The 19,082-nt window shown below is 43.0% G+C and overlaps 1 protein-coding gene across 1 annotated transcript; it reads left to right on the top strand.

The window, feature by feature from the left end:
• Positions 1-2,042: 2,042 nt before the first annotated feature.
• angpt4 (angiopoietin 4) lies at positions 2,043-18,812 on the top strand. Its single transcript, XM_044023554.1, has 10 exons — positions 2,043-2,111; positions 7,914-8,132; positions 8,230-8,351; positions 11,581-11,665; positions 12,397-12,544; positions 13,502-13,614; positions 13,760-13,861; positions 13,948-14,114; positions 15,758-15,891; positions 16,792-18,812. Exons 1-10 carry the CDS (start codon positions 2,043-2,045, stop codon positions 16,950-16,952), a joined length of 1,320 nt encoding a protein of 439 aa, XP_043879489.1. The 3' UTR covers positions 16,953-18,812.
• Positions 18,813-19,082: the final 270 nt, after the last annotated feature.

Genomic DNA, 19,082 nt, shown 5'->3' with positions numbered 1-19,082 from the left:
GAAGAAAGAACCAGACCGAAGAACATGTGACAGTGTGGATGAGAGAGGGAGAAAATGTAGCATGGCTGCAGATGATCTGAGCAGTGGTGGAGTCACATGTGTAAAAACATGTAAGTCAACGTCCACAAATATTTATGTGAGGGACTTCTGGTTTGTCCAGTCAGTCATTGTGTAGCTTTACACAGCAGCAGGACAACAACTTTGACAGATAACATCGCTTCCAGAAAACAGGTATCATGTGTGAGATGTCTACGGAACAGCTCACTATTTGGCAGTCAGTCTGTTGTTGGATTTAAAGAACAGCTCACTATTTGGCAGTCAGTCTAGAACTGTGTAGAATGGCTCAGAGAAAAAGAAAACAAAAACATAGACTAAAATGGAACATACGAGAATAGAAATGTTTTCAGCCTGGATTTGAAAACACATACACACACACATGCACACACACATGCACAACCTTGATTTAGTCCATCTGGTCCAGATTGTGGTGAAATTATTGAGATATTTGTCATAGCTCATTTGCGTGGGTGTAGTGGTGACACACACATTTACAGACATAGGGCTGTGACCTGTCCACTTACTGCCTGTCAGTCTGAGGGTCAGACTCCCATCAGACAGTTAGTGGGTTGTCATGATATTTAAGTTAGTCACACACACACATGCAGGAAGTTTTTCTTTCCTTTTCCTTTCTTGTCATATCCATGTTTATGTTTGCGGTGCTGGAGCTGTCGAGCTGTGGAAGATTCGTTTATAGTGTTATCAGGACATTCTGATGTGTCTCTACGTGGCAACACGATGAAGACACACATATGTATATATATATATTTAGACCTAAAGACAAACACCAAAACAGCCCCAAGCGTTGATCACGTTGATAAAGCATGTCTGTAGACATATGATAAATGAGCAGTGTTAGAAACACAAATGAAAGTTAGTCTGATGATAGAGTGTCTGATCCTGCATATGCATACCAAATTTGGTTCAAATCCATTATGTAATAGTCAGTCTATTGGAACAGCTCATTATTTGGCAGGCAGTCTGTTGGTGAATGTATAGAACTTCTCATTATTTGGCATGGACAAAAATGCATGACCATGTGAGAATAGCAATGTTTTCAGCCCCGAAACACTTAAAGAGTTTGTTCGTCCTCATATGAGAATGTAATTGACCTTCAAAGTGCTTGCATTTGACCTTGGAAAAGGTGCATTAACTCTTAATACTGGACCTAATCAAACATTGCTCTTTAGGTTTTTCACCTTTGATCAGATTTGATTTGTGTTTCTGAAAGTTTGCTGGTTTTATTTGGAGCTGCTCTGTTTTTGTTTGGCCCACGTCTGATGCAGAGTCCTCATGTTGGTGTCCACTGGGAACAGGAATCAAAATACCAGCACTAACATGGGTCGTCTCCACTGCTTTCCCACTCCTACCTCTCTCATAAGTTTAGCTTTCCCAGAAATACAGAGCATTCAAAAATGAATTTCACACCGAAAGGAGAGAAAGAGAAAGTTTAAAAGACACATGTGTTTCTGTTTTAATTCTCTTTGGTGCAAGATGAAAACAAACTGTGGACGTGAACTTACAAACACATGTCGGTTTAGCAACAGGGTTTGTACAAAAGCCAGAGTCAAACATTCAAAAATGTCCATGTTAATATATATGTCATTATGTAGAGTATATATATGTCATTATCGTGGACACACTCGTGGCTCACACACGTTCTCTCAGAGGGATTTGTGCAGGCGTGACGGTTTCTGCAGACGTCCAACACAAACATGTCACACATTTCTGAAGAAGACTGAAGTGAACATTGTCCCCCAGAGATTTAAACACCACACTCTCCGCTGGTCCCAAAACAAGCAACTGGGACTGTGTCCATTTATAGAGACTCTGACAGAGGAGGAGGACAGATGGACAAAAACATTCAAAGAAAGATGGGCAGAGGAGGACAGATAGACGAAGACAGTCAGAGGAAGACTGATGGATGTGGACAATCAGTGGAGGACAGACCAATGAAGACAGATATACAAACAAATCTGACAATGATGGACAGAGAGATGAAGATGGTCAGAGGAGAATGGAGGGATGAAGACAGTCAAAGGCGGATGGACGAAGTAGGACGGCGGAATGAAGACGACCAGATTCTGTATCTGGTCTTCAGCTCTTCACCAGATCGTTGTTAATCCTTTGTGATAAGTACTTCAAGTTTGCTTATTTTTGATTATTTTTGCCTCCTGTCAGTCAGGAGACTGTCTCCCTGTTTTCGTCCTCCTCTGCTTTGGATCATCCTGTGTCTGTTTTGGACAGTCAACTATTGTTTTTAAAACCACTTTTAACATGTCTGGTGTCTTCATTGTTGGGTCCAGTCAGAAGTTACATTTACAGTAATGAGGATAGGTTGCAAATTTGCTTTTCTATTGAACCTGAGACCTTCAAGGAGGCACAAAGTGACACCTGGTATGGAAGGAAGGAAGTAAGGAAGGAACCTGAGGCACGGAGGAAGACTTGGCCAAATTCTTACAGAGACGGAGGGAAAGAACAGCTCACTATTTGGCAGTTAGTCTGTTGTTGGATTTAAAGAACAGCTCACTATTTGGCAGTCAGTCTGTTGTTGGATTTAAAGAACAGCTCACTATTTGGCAGTCAGTCTAGAACTGTGTAGAATGGCTCAAAGAAAAAGAAAACAAAAACATAGACTAAAATGGATTTTTTTTTTGCTAAATCCTCTTTTTCTTAGGACAATTCTTATCATATTGAACCCTCAAAATTTGCCTCATTTTCAAGGAGGCAAAAAATGACACCTGCTATGGAAGGAAGGAACGAACCTGAGACACAGAGGAAGAAGACTTGGCCAAATTCCTACAGAGACAGAGGGAAGTAATGGAAGGCGATGAGGGTAAATTCAGACACCATGTAAAGAAAACTCAACGTCGACTGCGGTGAAGCTCAGAGACGAAGCCCGAGGCTGTTGACTGCAGCTGAAACATCTGGACTCACTGACACACAATAATAACACGACAAACTCTGTGTGAGGTTGATTCATTCAATCTCCAGGATGGTCGGACATTCCACGCCTGCTGACCCTCAACTACAGCTCGGTCGCGATATGATACATATTGCGATACAATGGTTATTTTGATTGACCATATCCGACACAGCCACTTTATTAATCTTAATCAATTGACCTCTGCTGCCACTCACTGGCTTTATTCCACACTTCACCTCAGGTGATGTTTATGTTGAGTCAGCTTTCCTTCTAAAGAACATTTAAAGGTTTGACCACAATGATTTACAAACTAAAAGGTGCAAAACGATCCATGAGAAGAGGTAGGACTTAAAAAGAGATTTAAAATGTTCCATTGTGGGGCAGATTTAATTTGGAATAGTAAATCATTCCATATTTTTGTATCCATGTTGTAATCAAATCTAAAAGCAGCCATTGATTTGACCTTAGAGTTTAGGGTGGGTTGTAAAGATGGAGTTAAGAAGTTAAGATGGGGCCAGTCCATAAAAAGGTTTAAAACCCCACAATAACATTTTAAAATCAATCCTAAAATGAACAGGAAGCCAGTGGTGGGAACACAACACAGGTGTGATGTGGTTTTTCCAATTAGAAGGTGAGTATCAGTGTTCTGGACCAGCTGGAGACATTGGATAGATGCCTGGTCTAATCCAAACATCCATCCATCCATCCATCCATCCATCTTCTTCCGCTTTATCCTCCACATGAGGGTCGCTGGTGCCAATCCCAGCTGACATAGGGCAAAAAGGCAGGGTATGGCCTGGACAGGTCGCCAGTCCATCACAGGGACACATATAGATACAAACAATCATTCACTCTCAAACCTATGGTCAATTTAGAGTGTGAGAATTTGTCTAATCCCCTAATCTGCTGTTTTTGGACTGTGGGAGGAAACCGGAGAACCCGGAGGGAACACACACGAGGAGAACTCCATGCAGAAAGGACCTTGTTCTGACCGGGTCATGAACCCGGGTATTTTGGTGCAAGCCCATGTACAAAAAATTTGAATCCAGCCGAGGTTGTTACAGAAGCGTGGACCAGTCTTTCTAAAACTTTGTGAGGAAGCGAGGTCTGCTTGGTCAGAAAGTGTCGTCACTGGAAGAGTCATGAGGGTGACGTGCGACAAAGCGAACAATGTTGAACCGTAGATCAGTTAAAAATCCTTAAAAAATCTCCAACACTGAGCAAAGGAAATGAGGAGTCTGGCGTATTTAGCGACAGCACTGCTGAAAGCCGACGATCGTGAGCCCAATCACGACCCAACGTTCAGTGGTATTTCACTACTCAACTCAACTGAGTCGAGTAGAGTCGAATAGAGCTAGAACTGTATAATGGAAAAGGGCCATCACTGGAGCATTGTCGGCTTGGCTTGAACCTGTCGGCTGACAGGTCAAGGACTAGGACACCCATGAGCAAGGCGCTCCAATCCCCATTGCTCGCTATTGATTGGATTAATTGGACACACTAAATTGAGCACAGTCACGGGGGGGTGCACATCCAGTGTACTCCTAATGCCGGTCCCAGGCCTGGATAAATAGGAAGGTTGCGCCAGGAAAGGGCATCCAGCATAAACAATCTCTGCGACGACCCCCGCAGAGGGACAAGCCGAAAGATCTTTTTCTTGGTTCTCTCGGAGCTGCCAACTTCAGATCCCAGCACACTGCTGCACTTGTTACCCCAGATCTGTATCAGTACTGCTTGCTTCTGCGTCATTGTTTGTTATTGGGGCAGTTTGGTGACACTCACCCCCCCCCACCCTCACCCCCCTCTGTGAAGTCACCCACAGTTCCAGATCACAGCGAAGCCAACATGTGGTTTGAGTTTGCAAGTAAGAAAAAAGCGTTGCATACATGGGGGCAGTCTGTGTATTCCCAGAGCTCGTTGGTCAGGCCTCTGTGTGTGTGTGTGTGTGTTCTTGTATTTGTCACCTCTTTAGGTCCATTTTCTGTCATAAAACCCTGACCTTGTCAGGACCAGTAGTCCTGATAGAGACCAAAACCAGGTCCTTATGAGGCAGAACCTCATTCTTTTAGGGAACTGGTTAAGTTTGGGGCTAAAATTTGACTTGTAGTTAAGGTTATATTTAGAGTTAGTAATAAAGCTTTGTTTAGTCTGAACAAATGAATGGAAGTTAATGCGGAGTCCTGGGAAGAATAGTTTTTCCAACCTGTGCGTGTGTGTGTGTGTGTAGTTTTAATCGTACAGCAGGAAGTAAGGGTTAATTAAAAAGTCAGCGCACTGAGGCTCCAAAATCCCAACAAAAAAAACAAAAAGCAACTAAAAAAAAAGAACCTGCTGAACTCTGATTATCATGTTTCATTCAAGCCCCGCCCTCAAACACAGACACGCCAATCACAGTCGGTGTCCGCATCGCTAGTGTAGCACCCTGATGCTAACATCTGTGGCAACAAAAAAAAAACTCCTGGATGCTGCCGGGAAGGATTCAGAAGAAAAGATTTTCTTTGATATGATGCAGCTTTATTTATTTCTTATATTTATTTTTTAAATTTGCATCTCAGTTGTCAGTTTTTGAAACCGATGTTTTGTTGTGAATAAATACGTAAATGCATATAAATGTGACGCACACGTCATGATATATCAGTTAAATGAATCAAGTGTCACTGTCGTCATATACCGCCATTATCATGGACAGATTATACTCCATAAAAATCTGGATTTTCAGCAGTCTCATCAAGTACATCACAGAGTTCTGTTAATTACCCTGAAAGCAGGTCTAACCCATTATTTACTCGTCTTTAAAGCACATGATCTCCACATCACTCTGTATATTCAGCTCTGTTGTCCCTCTGTCAGGTGGAGGTCGACGCTTTGATCAGACTTTAATCTCAGGAGGCGAAAAACAGCAGCAGAGAGAAACCGAGCAGCTCGTTCCAGCTGTGATGATCAGATTAGCTTCAATGTGACGTCACAGCATGTGTTTCACTGCCAGGTTTAGTCCAGATTGGGCCCTCTGGAGAAACCACTGGGGTCCGTATCAGGTTAAAAACGTCTCTGTGATTGATTGAAGAGAGCGACGCTTGTTTAATCTGAATGTGAAGTGAAGCAGAGTAGAAATAATAACTGACTTTAATTTGGCAGTAATGGAGGCGTCAGCGAGCGTGAACTGACTGACGATCCAGATAAAGTCAGTCAGCGCGGATAAAATCACCACACAGAGGATGAGTCAGCACTTTGTCCCAGACGCACTGAAGCCATAGATGCTGAGTCAGCGTTAATCTGCATTTATTTTTCTTTTTGTTTTACCTTTTTTGGTAAAAATGATCGCGTAGCTAGTAATAAAAAAATAATACGTCAGATGTCTCTGCGAGATCTGCACAGGAAACCCGATTTGTTCTGCACATGTGCAAAGCGTGACTACTTCCTGTCAATATAATTTATGCTAGTTTCAGGGATGTTCAATAAAGTTTCAGGGATTTTAAGTAAAAATGTTGAGTTATTACTTTTGGGGTAAAAGAATAAATACATGTTTTTATTAAAGTAGTTATTTTTTTTATAAAATCTATGTTATCTTTAATTTCAGTAGTTATTTTTAGAAAATAAAATGCACGTCTTTGTGTTATCTTTTGTTTTATTAAGATTAACCGAGTTATGAGTTATGTGCAAAAACAATATACGCATTACGTCATACCTTTCATTCTGGCTTTCAAAATAAGAGCCACTTGGCAATTAAAGAAAATAGCTTACAGTAGATTTTCTTATTCTTATTTTCATTCTTGTATCAATTTCATGTTTTTATGATATCATTCTTTTTATTAGATTAAATGAGCGGTTATGTTTCCTGTCACATATCCCATCTTACACAACACTACTTCCTTGCAGTCTGGCCTTCAAAATAAAAGTCACTTCCTATATAAACCTTTTGCCAAAACACTTGGCAATAAAAAAAAAAAGCTTGCAGGTGTTATTCTTATGACACATTTTATTTTAATAGTTAACATAAAACATGAGCAGTATTACAAAAGTAGCCACATGCAGAACAAATCAGAAAATTACGTTTTCCTGACACATTGCGACGCTGTTTGTGTTTGCAAAATAAAGTATAGAGTGTCGTTATCGACTGCTAACAGTGGCTAACAATTTATTTTACTATTTGTTCTATTATTAACTATTATTTGTTTTTCTAGTTGGACGTGATAAACTCGGAGGTGACGTCACTTCACACTCCCATTTAAAATGAGCGCACCATCAGTTTTTCTCAGTATTTAATGGCAATTCAATGCTGATTTCTGTTCACACAAAAGTGGTTTTATCACGCGTTTAAAAGAGAGCGAGAGAGGACGTGAGAGAGACGACCTTGCAGAAACCACAGCGTATGAAGGGGTCGAGGACCCTGAGTGATTGCAAACAAAAGGGTCAATAATAAAAGATTAAATGAATGAATTTAATGATGAGAATTTATTCAAAAAACAGTGGTCCACACTTGACTCAGATGTGACCCTCCACCCACTCCCACTGTGGGCCCATCAAACAGCCTCACTGGTGACCAGAGTCCCACGGGGAACTGCGTGTTTGTTGGTGCAGTGGTATATTTATCAGCTGCCTCTGCTTCTCAGTGGCACTGATATCCTGAGGGGGGGTGGAGTCTGACGGACGCCAAGTGGGATGGACAGATTATTTATTTGTCAGAAGTCAAAGGTCACAGCATGGCAGTGCAATTAGGCATGGGCTGAGCTTCCCAGAGAAGACTATGTCAGACTTTGTGACGTGTTTGATTAAAACTTTGATTTGCTGCGTTTGTGTTTTTCTGTTGTCAAAGATGTATGTGTTTGTGTTTTTAAAAAAACACGCATTTAATGAAAAAAATGTTTCAAATGTAAAATATATTTAACCACACATTCACAGCAGATATTTACAGTCGTTTACTGGGTCGTAGATTCTTTACTTTCAAACTACTATATTTACTGTGATTCATTGTACTTCTGTGTTTTGTCTGCAGCTGGAGAACTTTGTTCAGAGCAGCGTGAGACGTGACATCACTCACATCCCGTCACACTTCGTGCACAACCAGACCGCGACCATGCTGGAGATCGGAACCAACCTGCTGACGCACACGGCCGAGCAGACGCGCAAACTCAACGTGGTGGAAGCCAAGGTAACGGGGGCTTTGACCGGGTCGCCTGGACCTCGGGAACCTACAACACAAATCCACGGGAACTTGGGACCTGTTGTGACGTCATTTTGTCCCCCAGGTGCTGAACCACACGTCTCGGATCGAGATCCAGCTTCTGGAGAACTCTCTGTCCACAAACAAACTGGAGAAGGAGCTGCTGCTGCAGACGTCCGAGATCAGTCGACTACAGGACAAGAACAGGTAGACGATATGAGGGCGGGTATTTTTGAAAACTTAAAATATCCGAGGTCATGTGAAGTTTCTGAACTTGGATTTCAAACTCAGAAACTCAGAGCAACCTCACCAACCCCGACATGGGATTGATGTGGAACGCAGTGAACTCAGAAATCAGGGTGCAAACAGTTAGTTTGGGAGCCCTAAAATGTTTTTTTTTTTTTTCTATTAAATCTCAAAAGAATACGCAGCTTTAGTTTGTACTCTGTGCCAGCTTTATGTGCTTGCTAGGTTTTTGGTAGATTTCTCTTGGCAGCATTACAGCGCCACATTCAGGTCTTACATATGTACTACAACGGGAAGGTTTTGTTTCTGTTTAAACTTAGGCTAACCCTTTTACGCTAAAGTTCTCAAAAGCTTCTCCGTAGTATAGCTACAGCCACTTGAGTCAGCAATGAGTCAGCAAAAAAAGTTAGCCTGATGCTAACTGTACTCTCACTGTTAAGTGAAAGTCAGCATTTTTTTGTGACAGCAGCAGCAGACGCTGTACTCAATGTTTTTGAATCACTTTTTATGACGTCAGTGCTATTTTTCTTCTACAAGCATCTGGGTTTGCAATTTAGGTAGCTAACATTAGCTTGCCAGCATTCTTTGCTACTGGGAAACACAGCACAGTATTAATGTTGCTTTTCACCAAAGTCCTCTGTTAAACATTGAGATTAAAGGTTGGAGATTAACACATGTTTTCGGGGATTTTTAAGACTTTTTAACTGATCTGCAGTTGGATATTGTTCGCTTTGATTCTTGTGTCGGGCGTCAGTGGCGACACTCTCTGACCAATCAGTGGCCGGCAGTCTGTTGACGTCACATTTTAGCTCACTTGGAACCTCGCCAGACCAGGTGCTAAAAAAGTACCAGGTACCAGGTAGCTACTATCACTATTGGAAAAGCTCAAGTAGAGTCGAGTCGTGCTACAACTGTGTAGTGGACAAGCGCCATAACATGATTTTCCCCATGCTTTTACAGTTATATACAAAGACATCGCAATTTTAGCTGAGTGGCTGAGATTTAACGTCAGGAGTCAGACGTGACCTTCTGTCGTCCTCACATATCACACGTGTGTCACACCTACAGCAGTGGCAGTGTTTCACATGAGTGGGTGAGACTGTGGTCGCGTCAAGATCTGAAACACATGAACATCATCAACCCAACATGTCTGACCTGCACGAGCCTGCTTCACTGGGACGTGGACTGATGGGGAGTCACTGATTGCTGTGGTGCTGTGGTCAGAGTGTGTGTGTTTGTACTTGTTACCTCTCTGACCTTGTCAGGACCAGTAGTCCTCATGCAGACCGTGTTTTACTAAATACAAGTGAAATAAACCACTCGCTCTCCCACACCAAACTCTGTGATTTTAACTCACCGGGACCCAGAAACCACTGGTCTACTGCTGCCTCGTGTGGTCAGTTTGTGTCACTGAGATAAATCTGAACAAAGGATTTCAAACAGTGAAATCACTAAAATAACACACTTGAATGTACTGAAGGAGGAAGCAGTGGATCAACAACCATGTTTGATGCAGAACCATGCAGAGTGAGACAAAGTGTCAAACACATCTTTGAGACACTGAAGACTGGATTTTATTTATTATATTATTTATTATTTAAATACTAGGTAAGCCCTTTGATAAAATATTAGCATGTCCTTGAGCTTATATTTGGACTGACAATAATGTTTGACCATATGGCACCTGCGTCATTTTTCAAAATATACCCTTTCCCAGCTACCTGGGTACTAAGTGGGTACTAAGTGGGTACTAAGTGGGCTCTAAGTGGGCACAGGCTTGAAGTGAGCAAATTCTGCAGGTCCCCTATGGTTTCACTAACTTGGGCCCGTCATGGACCGCTCATGTGGGCTAACACGGGTGGGTCCACCATGGAGACCATGGACAAAACCACTGGGGCCCCCGAACATAACCCTTATGGGGCCCACGTGGACATCCTGGCTGTGTTTGTGGGGTCTCGGTGCTGGGGGCCCACAGGGGGCACACACAGTTGAGTCAGGGATGAAGACGATCTCAGTTTGTTGTGGCTATTTCTGGAACACGTTTGCTAAGAACTGTTCCTTCTCTTTGCCTCAGAGTCAGTAAAGTCGTGCAGACTCTTCTCCTCTCTCCGTGTGCTGTGTTTCCCTGTGAAGCCGCTGCCACTCCTTCCTCAGGTTTCATTCGTTTGGCTCGCGTGTTGTTGATCTAACTGTGGAGCGGAGTCTTTGTTTTCAGCAGCTGCTTCGGCTGCTGCAGATAACGAGGGCTCGCTCTCCTCTGGCAGAGAGAGAGAGAGTGATGCTCGGGTTATTAATCTCTATTTCACTGTTTGACGGCTCCTCTGACAACAGGGAGTAACCTCTGCTCCATCACACACACGTCATGTTAATCGGTCTAATGTTAACATCAAGCATTCCAGGAGTTACGTTATGATGTTGTCATTTACTTTCTGGAGGTTCTACAACCTGACAGGGATTCCCTTCACTTCCCAGAAAGCTTGACTCTAAAACACTCACTCATTCATCTTCTGCCGCTTTATACTCCACATGAGGGTTGCTGGTGCCAATCCCAGTTGACTTAGTGTGGAAGCCGGCGGGGGGTCACACCCTGGACAGCTTGCCAGTCCATCACAGGGACACATACAGAGACAAACTAATGTTTTTGGACCGTGGGAGGAATCTGAAGAACCTGGAGAAAACAAACACATAACAACCTGAACTAGCCTCCTTGGCTTAAAACACCACAAAGCACCCTGATCCTAATCCTAATCCTGACTCTCCTTGTGTCTTCACATTGTAACCGAGAGAAAACCTTCAATAAAATATCAGAAAAATGTCACTGCTAATGATGCTAGCGCCGCTTTGGCCACAGGAGTTACATACTGTAGCTTTACTTGCCCTGAAGAATTAACGCTGCTCTGCGGCTGTAAAATAATCCCCTGTCTTGTAAACACACTGATGACTGGAGCTCTTAGCGATCATCATCAGATTATTATTTACTTAACAGTAATTTCATGGTTTTTGGAACGTACTGACAAACACTGGTGTCCCGCCAACACAAGCAACGCTGGAGCGATTTCGACTGCAGCTTGTTTGGAAATATCTTGTTACTGTGTCACATTAGACATGATAAGATAATAGGAAAATAAATGGCTGAGGACATTTCGGTCACATGATGCTGAGTCAGTTTTCTCCCCCGTTTGTCTTTCAGTCGTTTGGAGAGTAAAGTTCAGATGCTGGAGTCTCAGCAGAGAGGAGAGCTGGAGGACATGAAGGAGCAGAAGAACCGACTGCAGGTAAAAACCACAGCTGCAGGATTTAAGAGGCCAACCACTGAGTCTGTGAGCAAATATAAAGACGTACTATTGATTTACTTTAAGACTTTAACCTCAGCTGCTTAAATAAGGTTAAGAACGAAGAAGCTGTAACCGATTCAATTGTAAGTTTGAGCTGTGTGTGCCCCCTGCTGGCCCACATGGATTCTTTTAGCACTTTCACAAAAGGCTCACCTGATAAAATCTATGTCAGCTTAAGAGACACTGTCCACTGTCTCTCTCGCCACTGTTGATGTGAGATTCCGCGCTGAACAATGAGCGAGTAAAGTTAAAACAAGAGAGAGCAAATGACCACGAAATTAAAATTCCAAGATGTCTGTCTCCCCAAAGACAAAAGACAAAAACTGACTTTGACCAAGATCCCAAAGACAATCACTTGTCCAGATGCAGAGTGTGCTGCAAATCAATAAAGGCAGACGCCATCATGCACAAAGACAAGCTCTTACAAGCTGTCCTCCCATAAGCTGTGTCAGCACATTCAGTCTTTGAATTTGAGAGAATTTGGCCTGGAAAGTCCTTGAAAAGTCCTAAAATTTGATGTCATCCAAGGTGTGGGAACCCTGGTCTAACAGTGAAGAAAAGACATCATTGACTTTAACGTTGGCAGCCATGTTTTCAGCGTGCGTCCAGGTCTCAGAAGCAGATTATGGTTGTGAGCGATGATATAAACGCGATGATGTTTTCTCGCTCAGTCTGTCGTCAGGACTCAGATGGCGGCCATCGAGTCTTTGGAGAAGCAGCTGCGCGTTGCCAGCAGCAACAACACGGCTCTGCAGAGGCAACAGGCCCAGTTAATGGAGTCTGTCCACACACTCATCAACATGGTGGCGAGTACCACAGGTACACACACACACACACACACACACACGCTTGTGCTTCATGCATAGTGAGGACCCTGTTAGACATAAAGCATTCCTCAGCTCCTTGGCGCTTTTCCACTACACGGTTCCAGCTCGACTCTACTTGTGATAGTACCTGGTACTGTGGGTTTTTTTAGCGAGCTGAGCCGAAGCTAAAATGTCACGTCAACAGAGTGCCGGTCACTGATTGGTCAGAGAGTGTCGTCACTGGAAGACTCATGAGCGCGACGTCCGACACGAGAATCCAAGTCAACAAATCTTTTCTCATGGTTCAGTTACACCCAAAACAACTAGTTTGTTAAAACCACGTCACCGTAGTTTCACGTAGCTGTGCTAGGATGACTCCGCCCACTTTGAGGAGGAGCTATGAAGTCATGGAAAACGATACCAAACTGACTAGAGTCAAACCGTCGTGCTAGAACTGTATAGTGAAAAAGCGCCATAAGTGCCTAACCTTAACCTTAACCTTAACCTTAACCCAATTCTAACCCTTACCCTAAAACCAGGTCTTAAAAAGTCATTTAAACATGTGAGGACCAGCCAATATGTCAGATTTCTGGTCCTCACAAAGCCTCAAATAAGACACACACGCACACACACACACACACACAGACACACACACACACACACACACACACACAAATAAGACACACACACACACACACACACAGACACACACACACACACACACAGACACACACAGACACACACACAGACACACACAGACACACACACACACACACACATGCACACAGACACACACACACACGCACACAGACACACACACACACACACACACACATACTGTATTGTCCTTTCAGACGATATGAAAAGAGGATTCAGACTTAAATGTGTGTGTGTGTGTCCGCTGCGTGTGTGCGTCGTGTGTGTGTGTGTGTGTGTGTGTGTGTAGGTCTCCTCCGGGGTGTGTGTGTAGCGTCTCCTCCGGGGAATGACAGGTGGCGAGACTGTGCTGACGCTTACAAGGCCGGTCAGTCCGTCAGTGGTCTGTATCACATCTACATCGGCAACAGAACTGAACCTGTGCAGGTAACAACATCAGACCAGACTGGCAGCCATTTTGTCTTCTTCGTTGTTGTGATTTTGTTGAAATTCATGGTTTTGGTGTAGAATTAAAAAATGGGCCGTGACATAGTTAAGTTTGCCAGATTCTGAAGTTTTCCTCATCTTGAAGGTTTACTGTGACATGGAGACGAGCCGCGGAGGATGGACGGTTTTCCAGCGGCGGTTTAACGGCACCGTGGACTTCCAGAGGAGCTGGAGGGAATACAAGATGGTGCGTTTGTCTCCTGAGAGGGTGGAGTCAAAGTTTATACGTGACCTCTCACCCTCTTCCTCCTCCTCCTCCTCCTCTGTACTCAGGGCTTCGGAGACGTGTTGGGAGAGCACTGGTTGGGTAATGAAGTTCTCTACCTGCTGACCACTCAGGGTCAGTACTCCATGAGGGTGGAGCTGAGAGACTGGGAGGGAAACCCCGCCTACTCCCACTACGACCGGTTTACACTGACCAGTGAGAAGCAGCAGTACAGGTGAGTGACACACATCGCTGACTACTGCATGGTAAATACAAATATCTATTCATAAATCTGCTCCCACTTAAGTCGATGATATTTTAAGAATAACTTTCCTGACATTTAGTTGCTGCCTTCGCTAGTAAGTTCAACTTGAGCATTTGTAATCCTTTGTTCATGTTTACCTCAGTGACACAAACTCACCACACGAGGCAGCAGTAGATCAGCAGCTGCTGTGTCCCTGTGAGCTAAAAATGATGATTTTCTCTATGGACTTTGGTGTGGGAGGGCATATGCAACTTTGGGAAAAAAACAATGTCATCGCCCCGCCTCTCTAACACTAAACCCCACTAGCTTTGGCCGTTTCTCAATATCCATACTTGTGTGTACTTGTGTGTACTTGTGTGTACTTGTGAAAACGTCATCAGTCCAAGTGCTGTTCCAATTCTCAAGTACTTGGAACAGCGAGGACGGTTCTCAAACCCGGAAGTGTTCTAGCTCCGCCCATGTTTACCAAGTATGCATCAGAGGTGACTTAAGCGTACTTGGGATGGCCATGTATCCCAGAATACATTTCGGCGGAGCAAAGCAGCAGATAATAGAAATATAAATCTGAAATAAATATTTTTCTTTGTCCCAGAACAAAGTTTTAAGATCATTTGAGGCGAGAAATGAGTCATTTAGAATTCAAATATGTGGTTTATGTATGAAGATATGACGTATTTATAGTTTGGCAGCGACGTTTGTCGGAGGTGATAAGCTCCGCCTCTGCGGGCACTCGGTGCTCACTGTGCCCGGCGCAGAGCAGCGTGACCTCGGCCTGTCCTGATGACATCATGACGTCGCTGACGATCCATAGATTTGTTGTTATTTTGTTTTTAATGGAAACGTTTTGACCTGACAGTTTGAGAGTTTGTATATTATTAATGTTTTATTTATTTTAACTTTGAATTTTAGATTTATATTAAAATTGCACGTTCATTGTATCTGTATTTAAATATAATATGTAAATATTAGATATGTAGAGCAGTATATATTTGTACATGTTATTTATATATACATATATACTACTCTACAACTCTACTACTCTACTCTATCTATTTATTTATATTGTATATTTTAATAGAAATAAATTGATAAATGAAGTTAAATATTTCAAATGTGAAAATAATAACAATATATATGCATTTATTGAAAGTATTTCATATGTTCATTTATCAACACTGTAGGTGGCGCTAATGAGGCTGCAGCACTTACATACTACAGAACAATACATACATACTTGTTTACTTGAGTATTGAGAAACAGCCACATCCTTTTGTACTCCTGTACTTGGCAAGTTCAAGTAAGCGAGTACGTACTCGCTTACTTGAGTATTGAGAAACGGCCTTAATGTGCATGTACTATGACTTCTTCTCTCTTTCTGTGTGTTTCTGTGGTGGTGTTATTGCGCCCCATACACGTTTGGCATGCATACTACAGTGTTAGAGTCATTTTGAGGGGTTTTGTGTGGAGGAGGACATTTCTCAGAGTGATGCAGTGTTCATAGAACACCTTGTGAGAAGAGAAAGTGGGCAGAAAATCTCATTTATCCCTATGAAGGTTGGTCTTTGTTCCTTGTCTTTTGTCCTTGCTCACTGCTCCCGTTTCTGCCTCCTCAGGTTGTTTCTGCGAGGCTACAGCGGCACAGCGGGGCGACAGAGCAGCCTCGCCATGCACGGCATCGGCTTCAGCACCAGAGACCAGGACAACGACAACTGTGACCACTGCAAATGTGCCATGATGCTCACTGGAGGTAAAGTTTAGCCCCGCCCTCTTCAAGCAAACGGGTCCCATTGTTGAGACAAATAAACAAAGACCTTCTCACCTGTGATGTCATAGACTGGAACCATAAAAATGGATTCTCTCGACTCATTAATCACAGCAAATGATTATTCCAAAAACACACTGGCCGTTTCAAACATCTGTCTCTGTCACCTTCGCTGGTGCTCCGCCCCTCACCTTGTGTCAGTGCCAAGAAAAACAGCCCTTTCATTTTTCTCGGCCTCTCATCGATGGGTCGGCATCACCGATTATGTTAATGGTTCCAGCAGAACCCAGAGATCTCTGAGGAAAAGACTCCAACGGTCGCCATTAGTCACTGAGTCATTTAAAATCACTGCAATTTATGGAGAATTACATATGTATATACATATATATATATATGTATATACATATATAAAAGAGGAATACGAAAAGAAGAAGAAGAAGAAAGAAACAAGGAAAAAATAATAAAATCAAAGATTAGATTTATATTTTCCAAAAAACTGGCCTGCAAAAGAATCTACATACAAATGCTTTTTTGTGTGTTGAACAAAGTCGATTTCTCAAAACCTTGTACAAAAAAAAACTCTTCGGGCGATCCAAAACTCAGGATCATCAAAACTCAGGATCAAAATAATACCACGTTCGCTCTTGTCAAACAATGTTTAATCCCAAATTAAGCATATTTTTAAGCATTTTAGGCGTTTCTCCAGTAAAAACAAACACGCTAGCTAACTTTGTAGAATCCTCCGTTAGCTCATAGCTAACACAGCCTCTTTATCTACAAACTAACACTTTCCCTCCCCAGAATGATTGTCTTAGTAAATGTAAATATTCTGCCCCTCTTCCTCACCCTCCCTCTCTCCTTCTCTGTCTCTCTTCACCTCCACAGGTTGGTGGTTCGACGCTTGCGGTTTCTCTAACCTGAACGGTATCTACTACAATGTTGGCCACAACATCCGCAAACTTAACGGCATCAAGTGGCACCACTTCAGAGGCCCCAGCTACTCACTGCGCTCCACCTCCATCATGGTACGGCCTTACGACTTCTAACAGCACCCCTCAGTCTTCATGATAAAACGACCCCTCGCCCTCACGATGGTACAACCCTGTGGCTCACAGCACTCCTCCAAAGCAAAGACCTTCCTGATCATGTGACCATCAGGGCCGAGGACCTGACATCCACTGTGTTGATGGTACCGTCCCACAGCTACACAGAAGCAAGGGTCTTGCTGCAGGGGTGGTCAAACAGGCAACTGCCTGGGGCCCCAGGCTGAAAGGGGGGCCATGAAAACAGTTAATTCTGGATGTATTTCTGAAATCGTCCGGGGGGCTTTGTCTGAGGATGCAAATGTCCACGAAAGTCAAACTGGAATTTGTCGGATAACTTCTGCCAGAACTCAAAGCCAAATTTCGGGATTTTGGATGTTCTCCTGTCATTGTGAACACATTTGACCTGGCCTATCTTCTGCTGATTTTCTGACATAACCCAGAGTCTTTTTTTTTTTTCAGACACTTTCAGGAATTCATGTCGGACAACTTTAATTGATAGAAATGAAAACTCCACCTTTTTGAAAACTCCACTTTAAAGGAAATGCTAACAGCAAAGTTCTGTGTAAACTGTTAATACATAAACAGCAAATTGATCAGCCTTTGCTTTCAATTGTGGGGTGGAATTGAGGATTTGGTCTAGTTTGATGTCGGGCCCACAGGACCCTCTTGCCTTGGGCCCCCAAACTCCTTTGAAATGTCTCCGAACTTACAGCGACATCTCTAAGATCTACTGTGGTAGAAACCAGACTTTAACAGACCCTGAGAAGCCTTCCCATTATCGTACACTACAGCAACCAGTTTGTCCAAAAGGTGTTAAAGGGCCAGTCTTACCTGGAAATGTTGCATTTGCCAACAGAACTATCTGTGTGAAGACTTAAACTTGTGACAACAGTCCAACTGTGACACCAAGTACAATGTGTTTGTAAAAAGCACAAATCCAGGGTTCTAAGGTCGAGATGTTTGACCATCTGATACAAAGCCACTGGCAGAAGTCCATACCGCTTATCATTTTGAGGGTCATGGGGGAAACTGGAGCCAATCCCAACTGACAGTGGCTGATAGGAAATGGTACATTCCACGATAGGTCATCACAAGTGTTGTGTTTCCTGCATGCTCGGACCAGGCTCCGCCTGTCAAACTGGATATTGGGACATTCTCCTGCTGTTGCGAACGCAACCAATCGTCCAGAAACAGCCCGATGATTGGATAGCGTTTCTGACTGTGATTGGACGAGAAAAGACAACTCGCTCTTCTTTGACTCGTGACATGTTAAAGCTGCACTGCATGACCTTTGTTGATGTTTTTGTGTTGTTGTCCGATGTCGTTCGATGTCGTTGTTCAATGTCGTTGTTTGATGTCGTTGTCCGATGTCGGCTCACGTTATGCTACGTGTCTTGCTGACATGGCAATCGAGGGCTTTACCAGCTTTACTGCCAGAAAATGGACGTTGCATCGTGTGTTTCTGAAGGCAGGACATGTGTGTAAGAGAGAGAAAAAAACAAAAACTGTCCAAACAATTATGTGTCTGACACTGAGCAGAGACAGAAGAAATAATAAAAATACAACCCAATCAAGGTTTTATGATTTCCAGACTGTGGAGCACAGAACGATTGCTTTAATGATTTTATTTCCTTGTTTGTGTGTGTGAGTCTTGGCTGATTCACACACACTTTCATGGATTTGACACAAACGTTCACGTTTCTATTTCATTCGATGCATTTAATTGACATTTTTATCATCTGAAAACTGCCCTTTTTATCTTTGCCAGGGGTTTGTGCAGCAGTTGGTCCCACAGTGTGAAAACTGGACTGGTTTTGTTTGTTTATGTGTGTGTGTGTGTGTGTCCAAAAAACGTATCTTTGTGGGGACATTTTGTCTGGGCCCCACGACTTAAAACGCCTTTTTCAGGGTTAAGAACTGGTTTTAGGGTTAGTGTTAGATACTTAGTTGTGATGGTTAAGGTAAGGGGTTAGGGAATGCATTATGTCTATGATGTGTCCTCATTAGTGTATAAAAACAAGTTTGTTTGTGTTTGTTCTTGTAAGTGTATCTTTGTGAGGACCAAAACAATTTAACATGTAAACTATAGGGATTGAGGACATTTTGGGAAAATGTGACATGTTTGACTTT

The sequence above is a fragment of the Solea senegalensis genome, linkage group LG4 (genome assembly GCF_019176455.1).
Source record: "Solea senegalensis isolate Sse05_10M linkage group LG4, IFAPA_SoseM_1, whole genome shotgun sequence".
In the NCBI taxonomy this organism is placed as follows: domain Eukaryota; kingdom Metazoa; phylum Chordata; class Actinopteri; order Pleuronectiformes; family Soleidae; genus Solea; species Solea senegalensis.
Note: the sequence above shows the minus strand (reverse complement) of the source record. Positions and strands in the feature narration are given on the sequence as shown.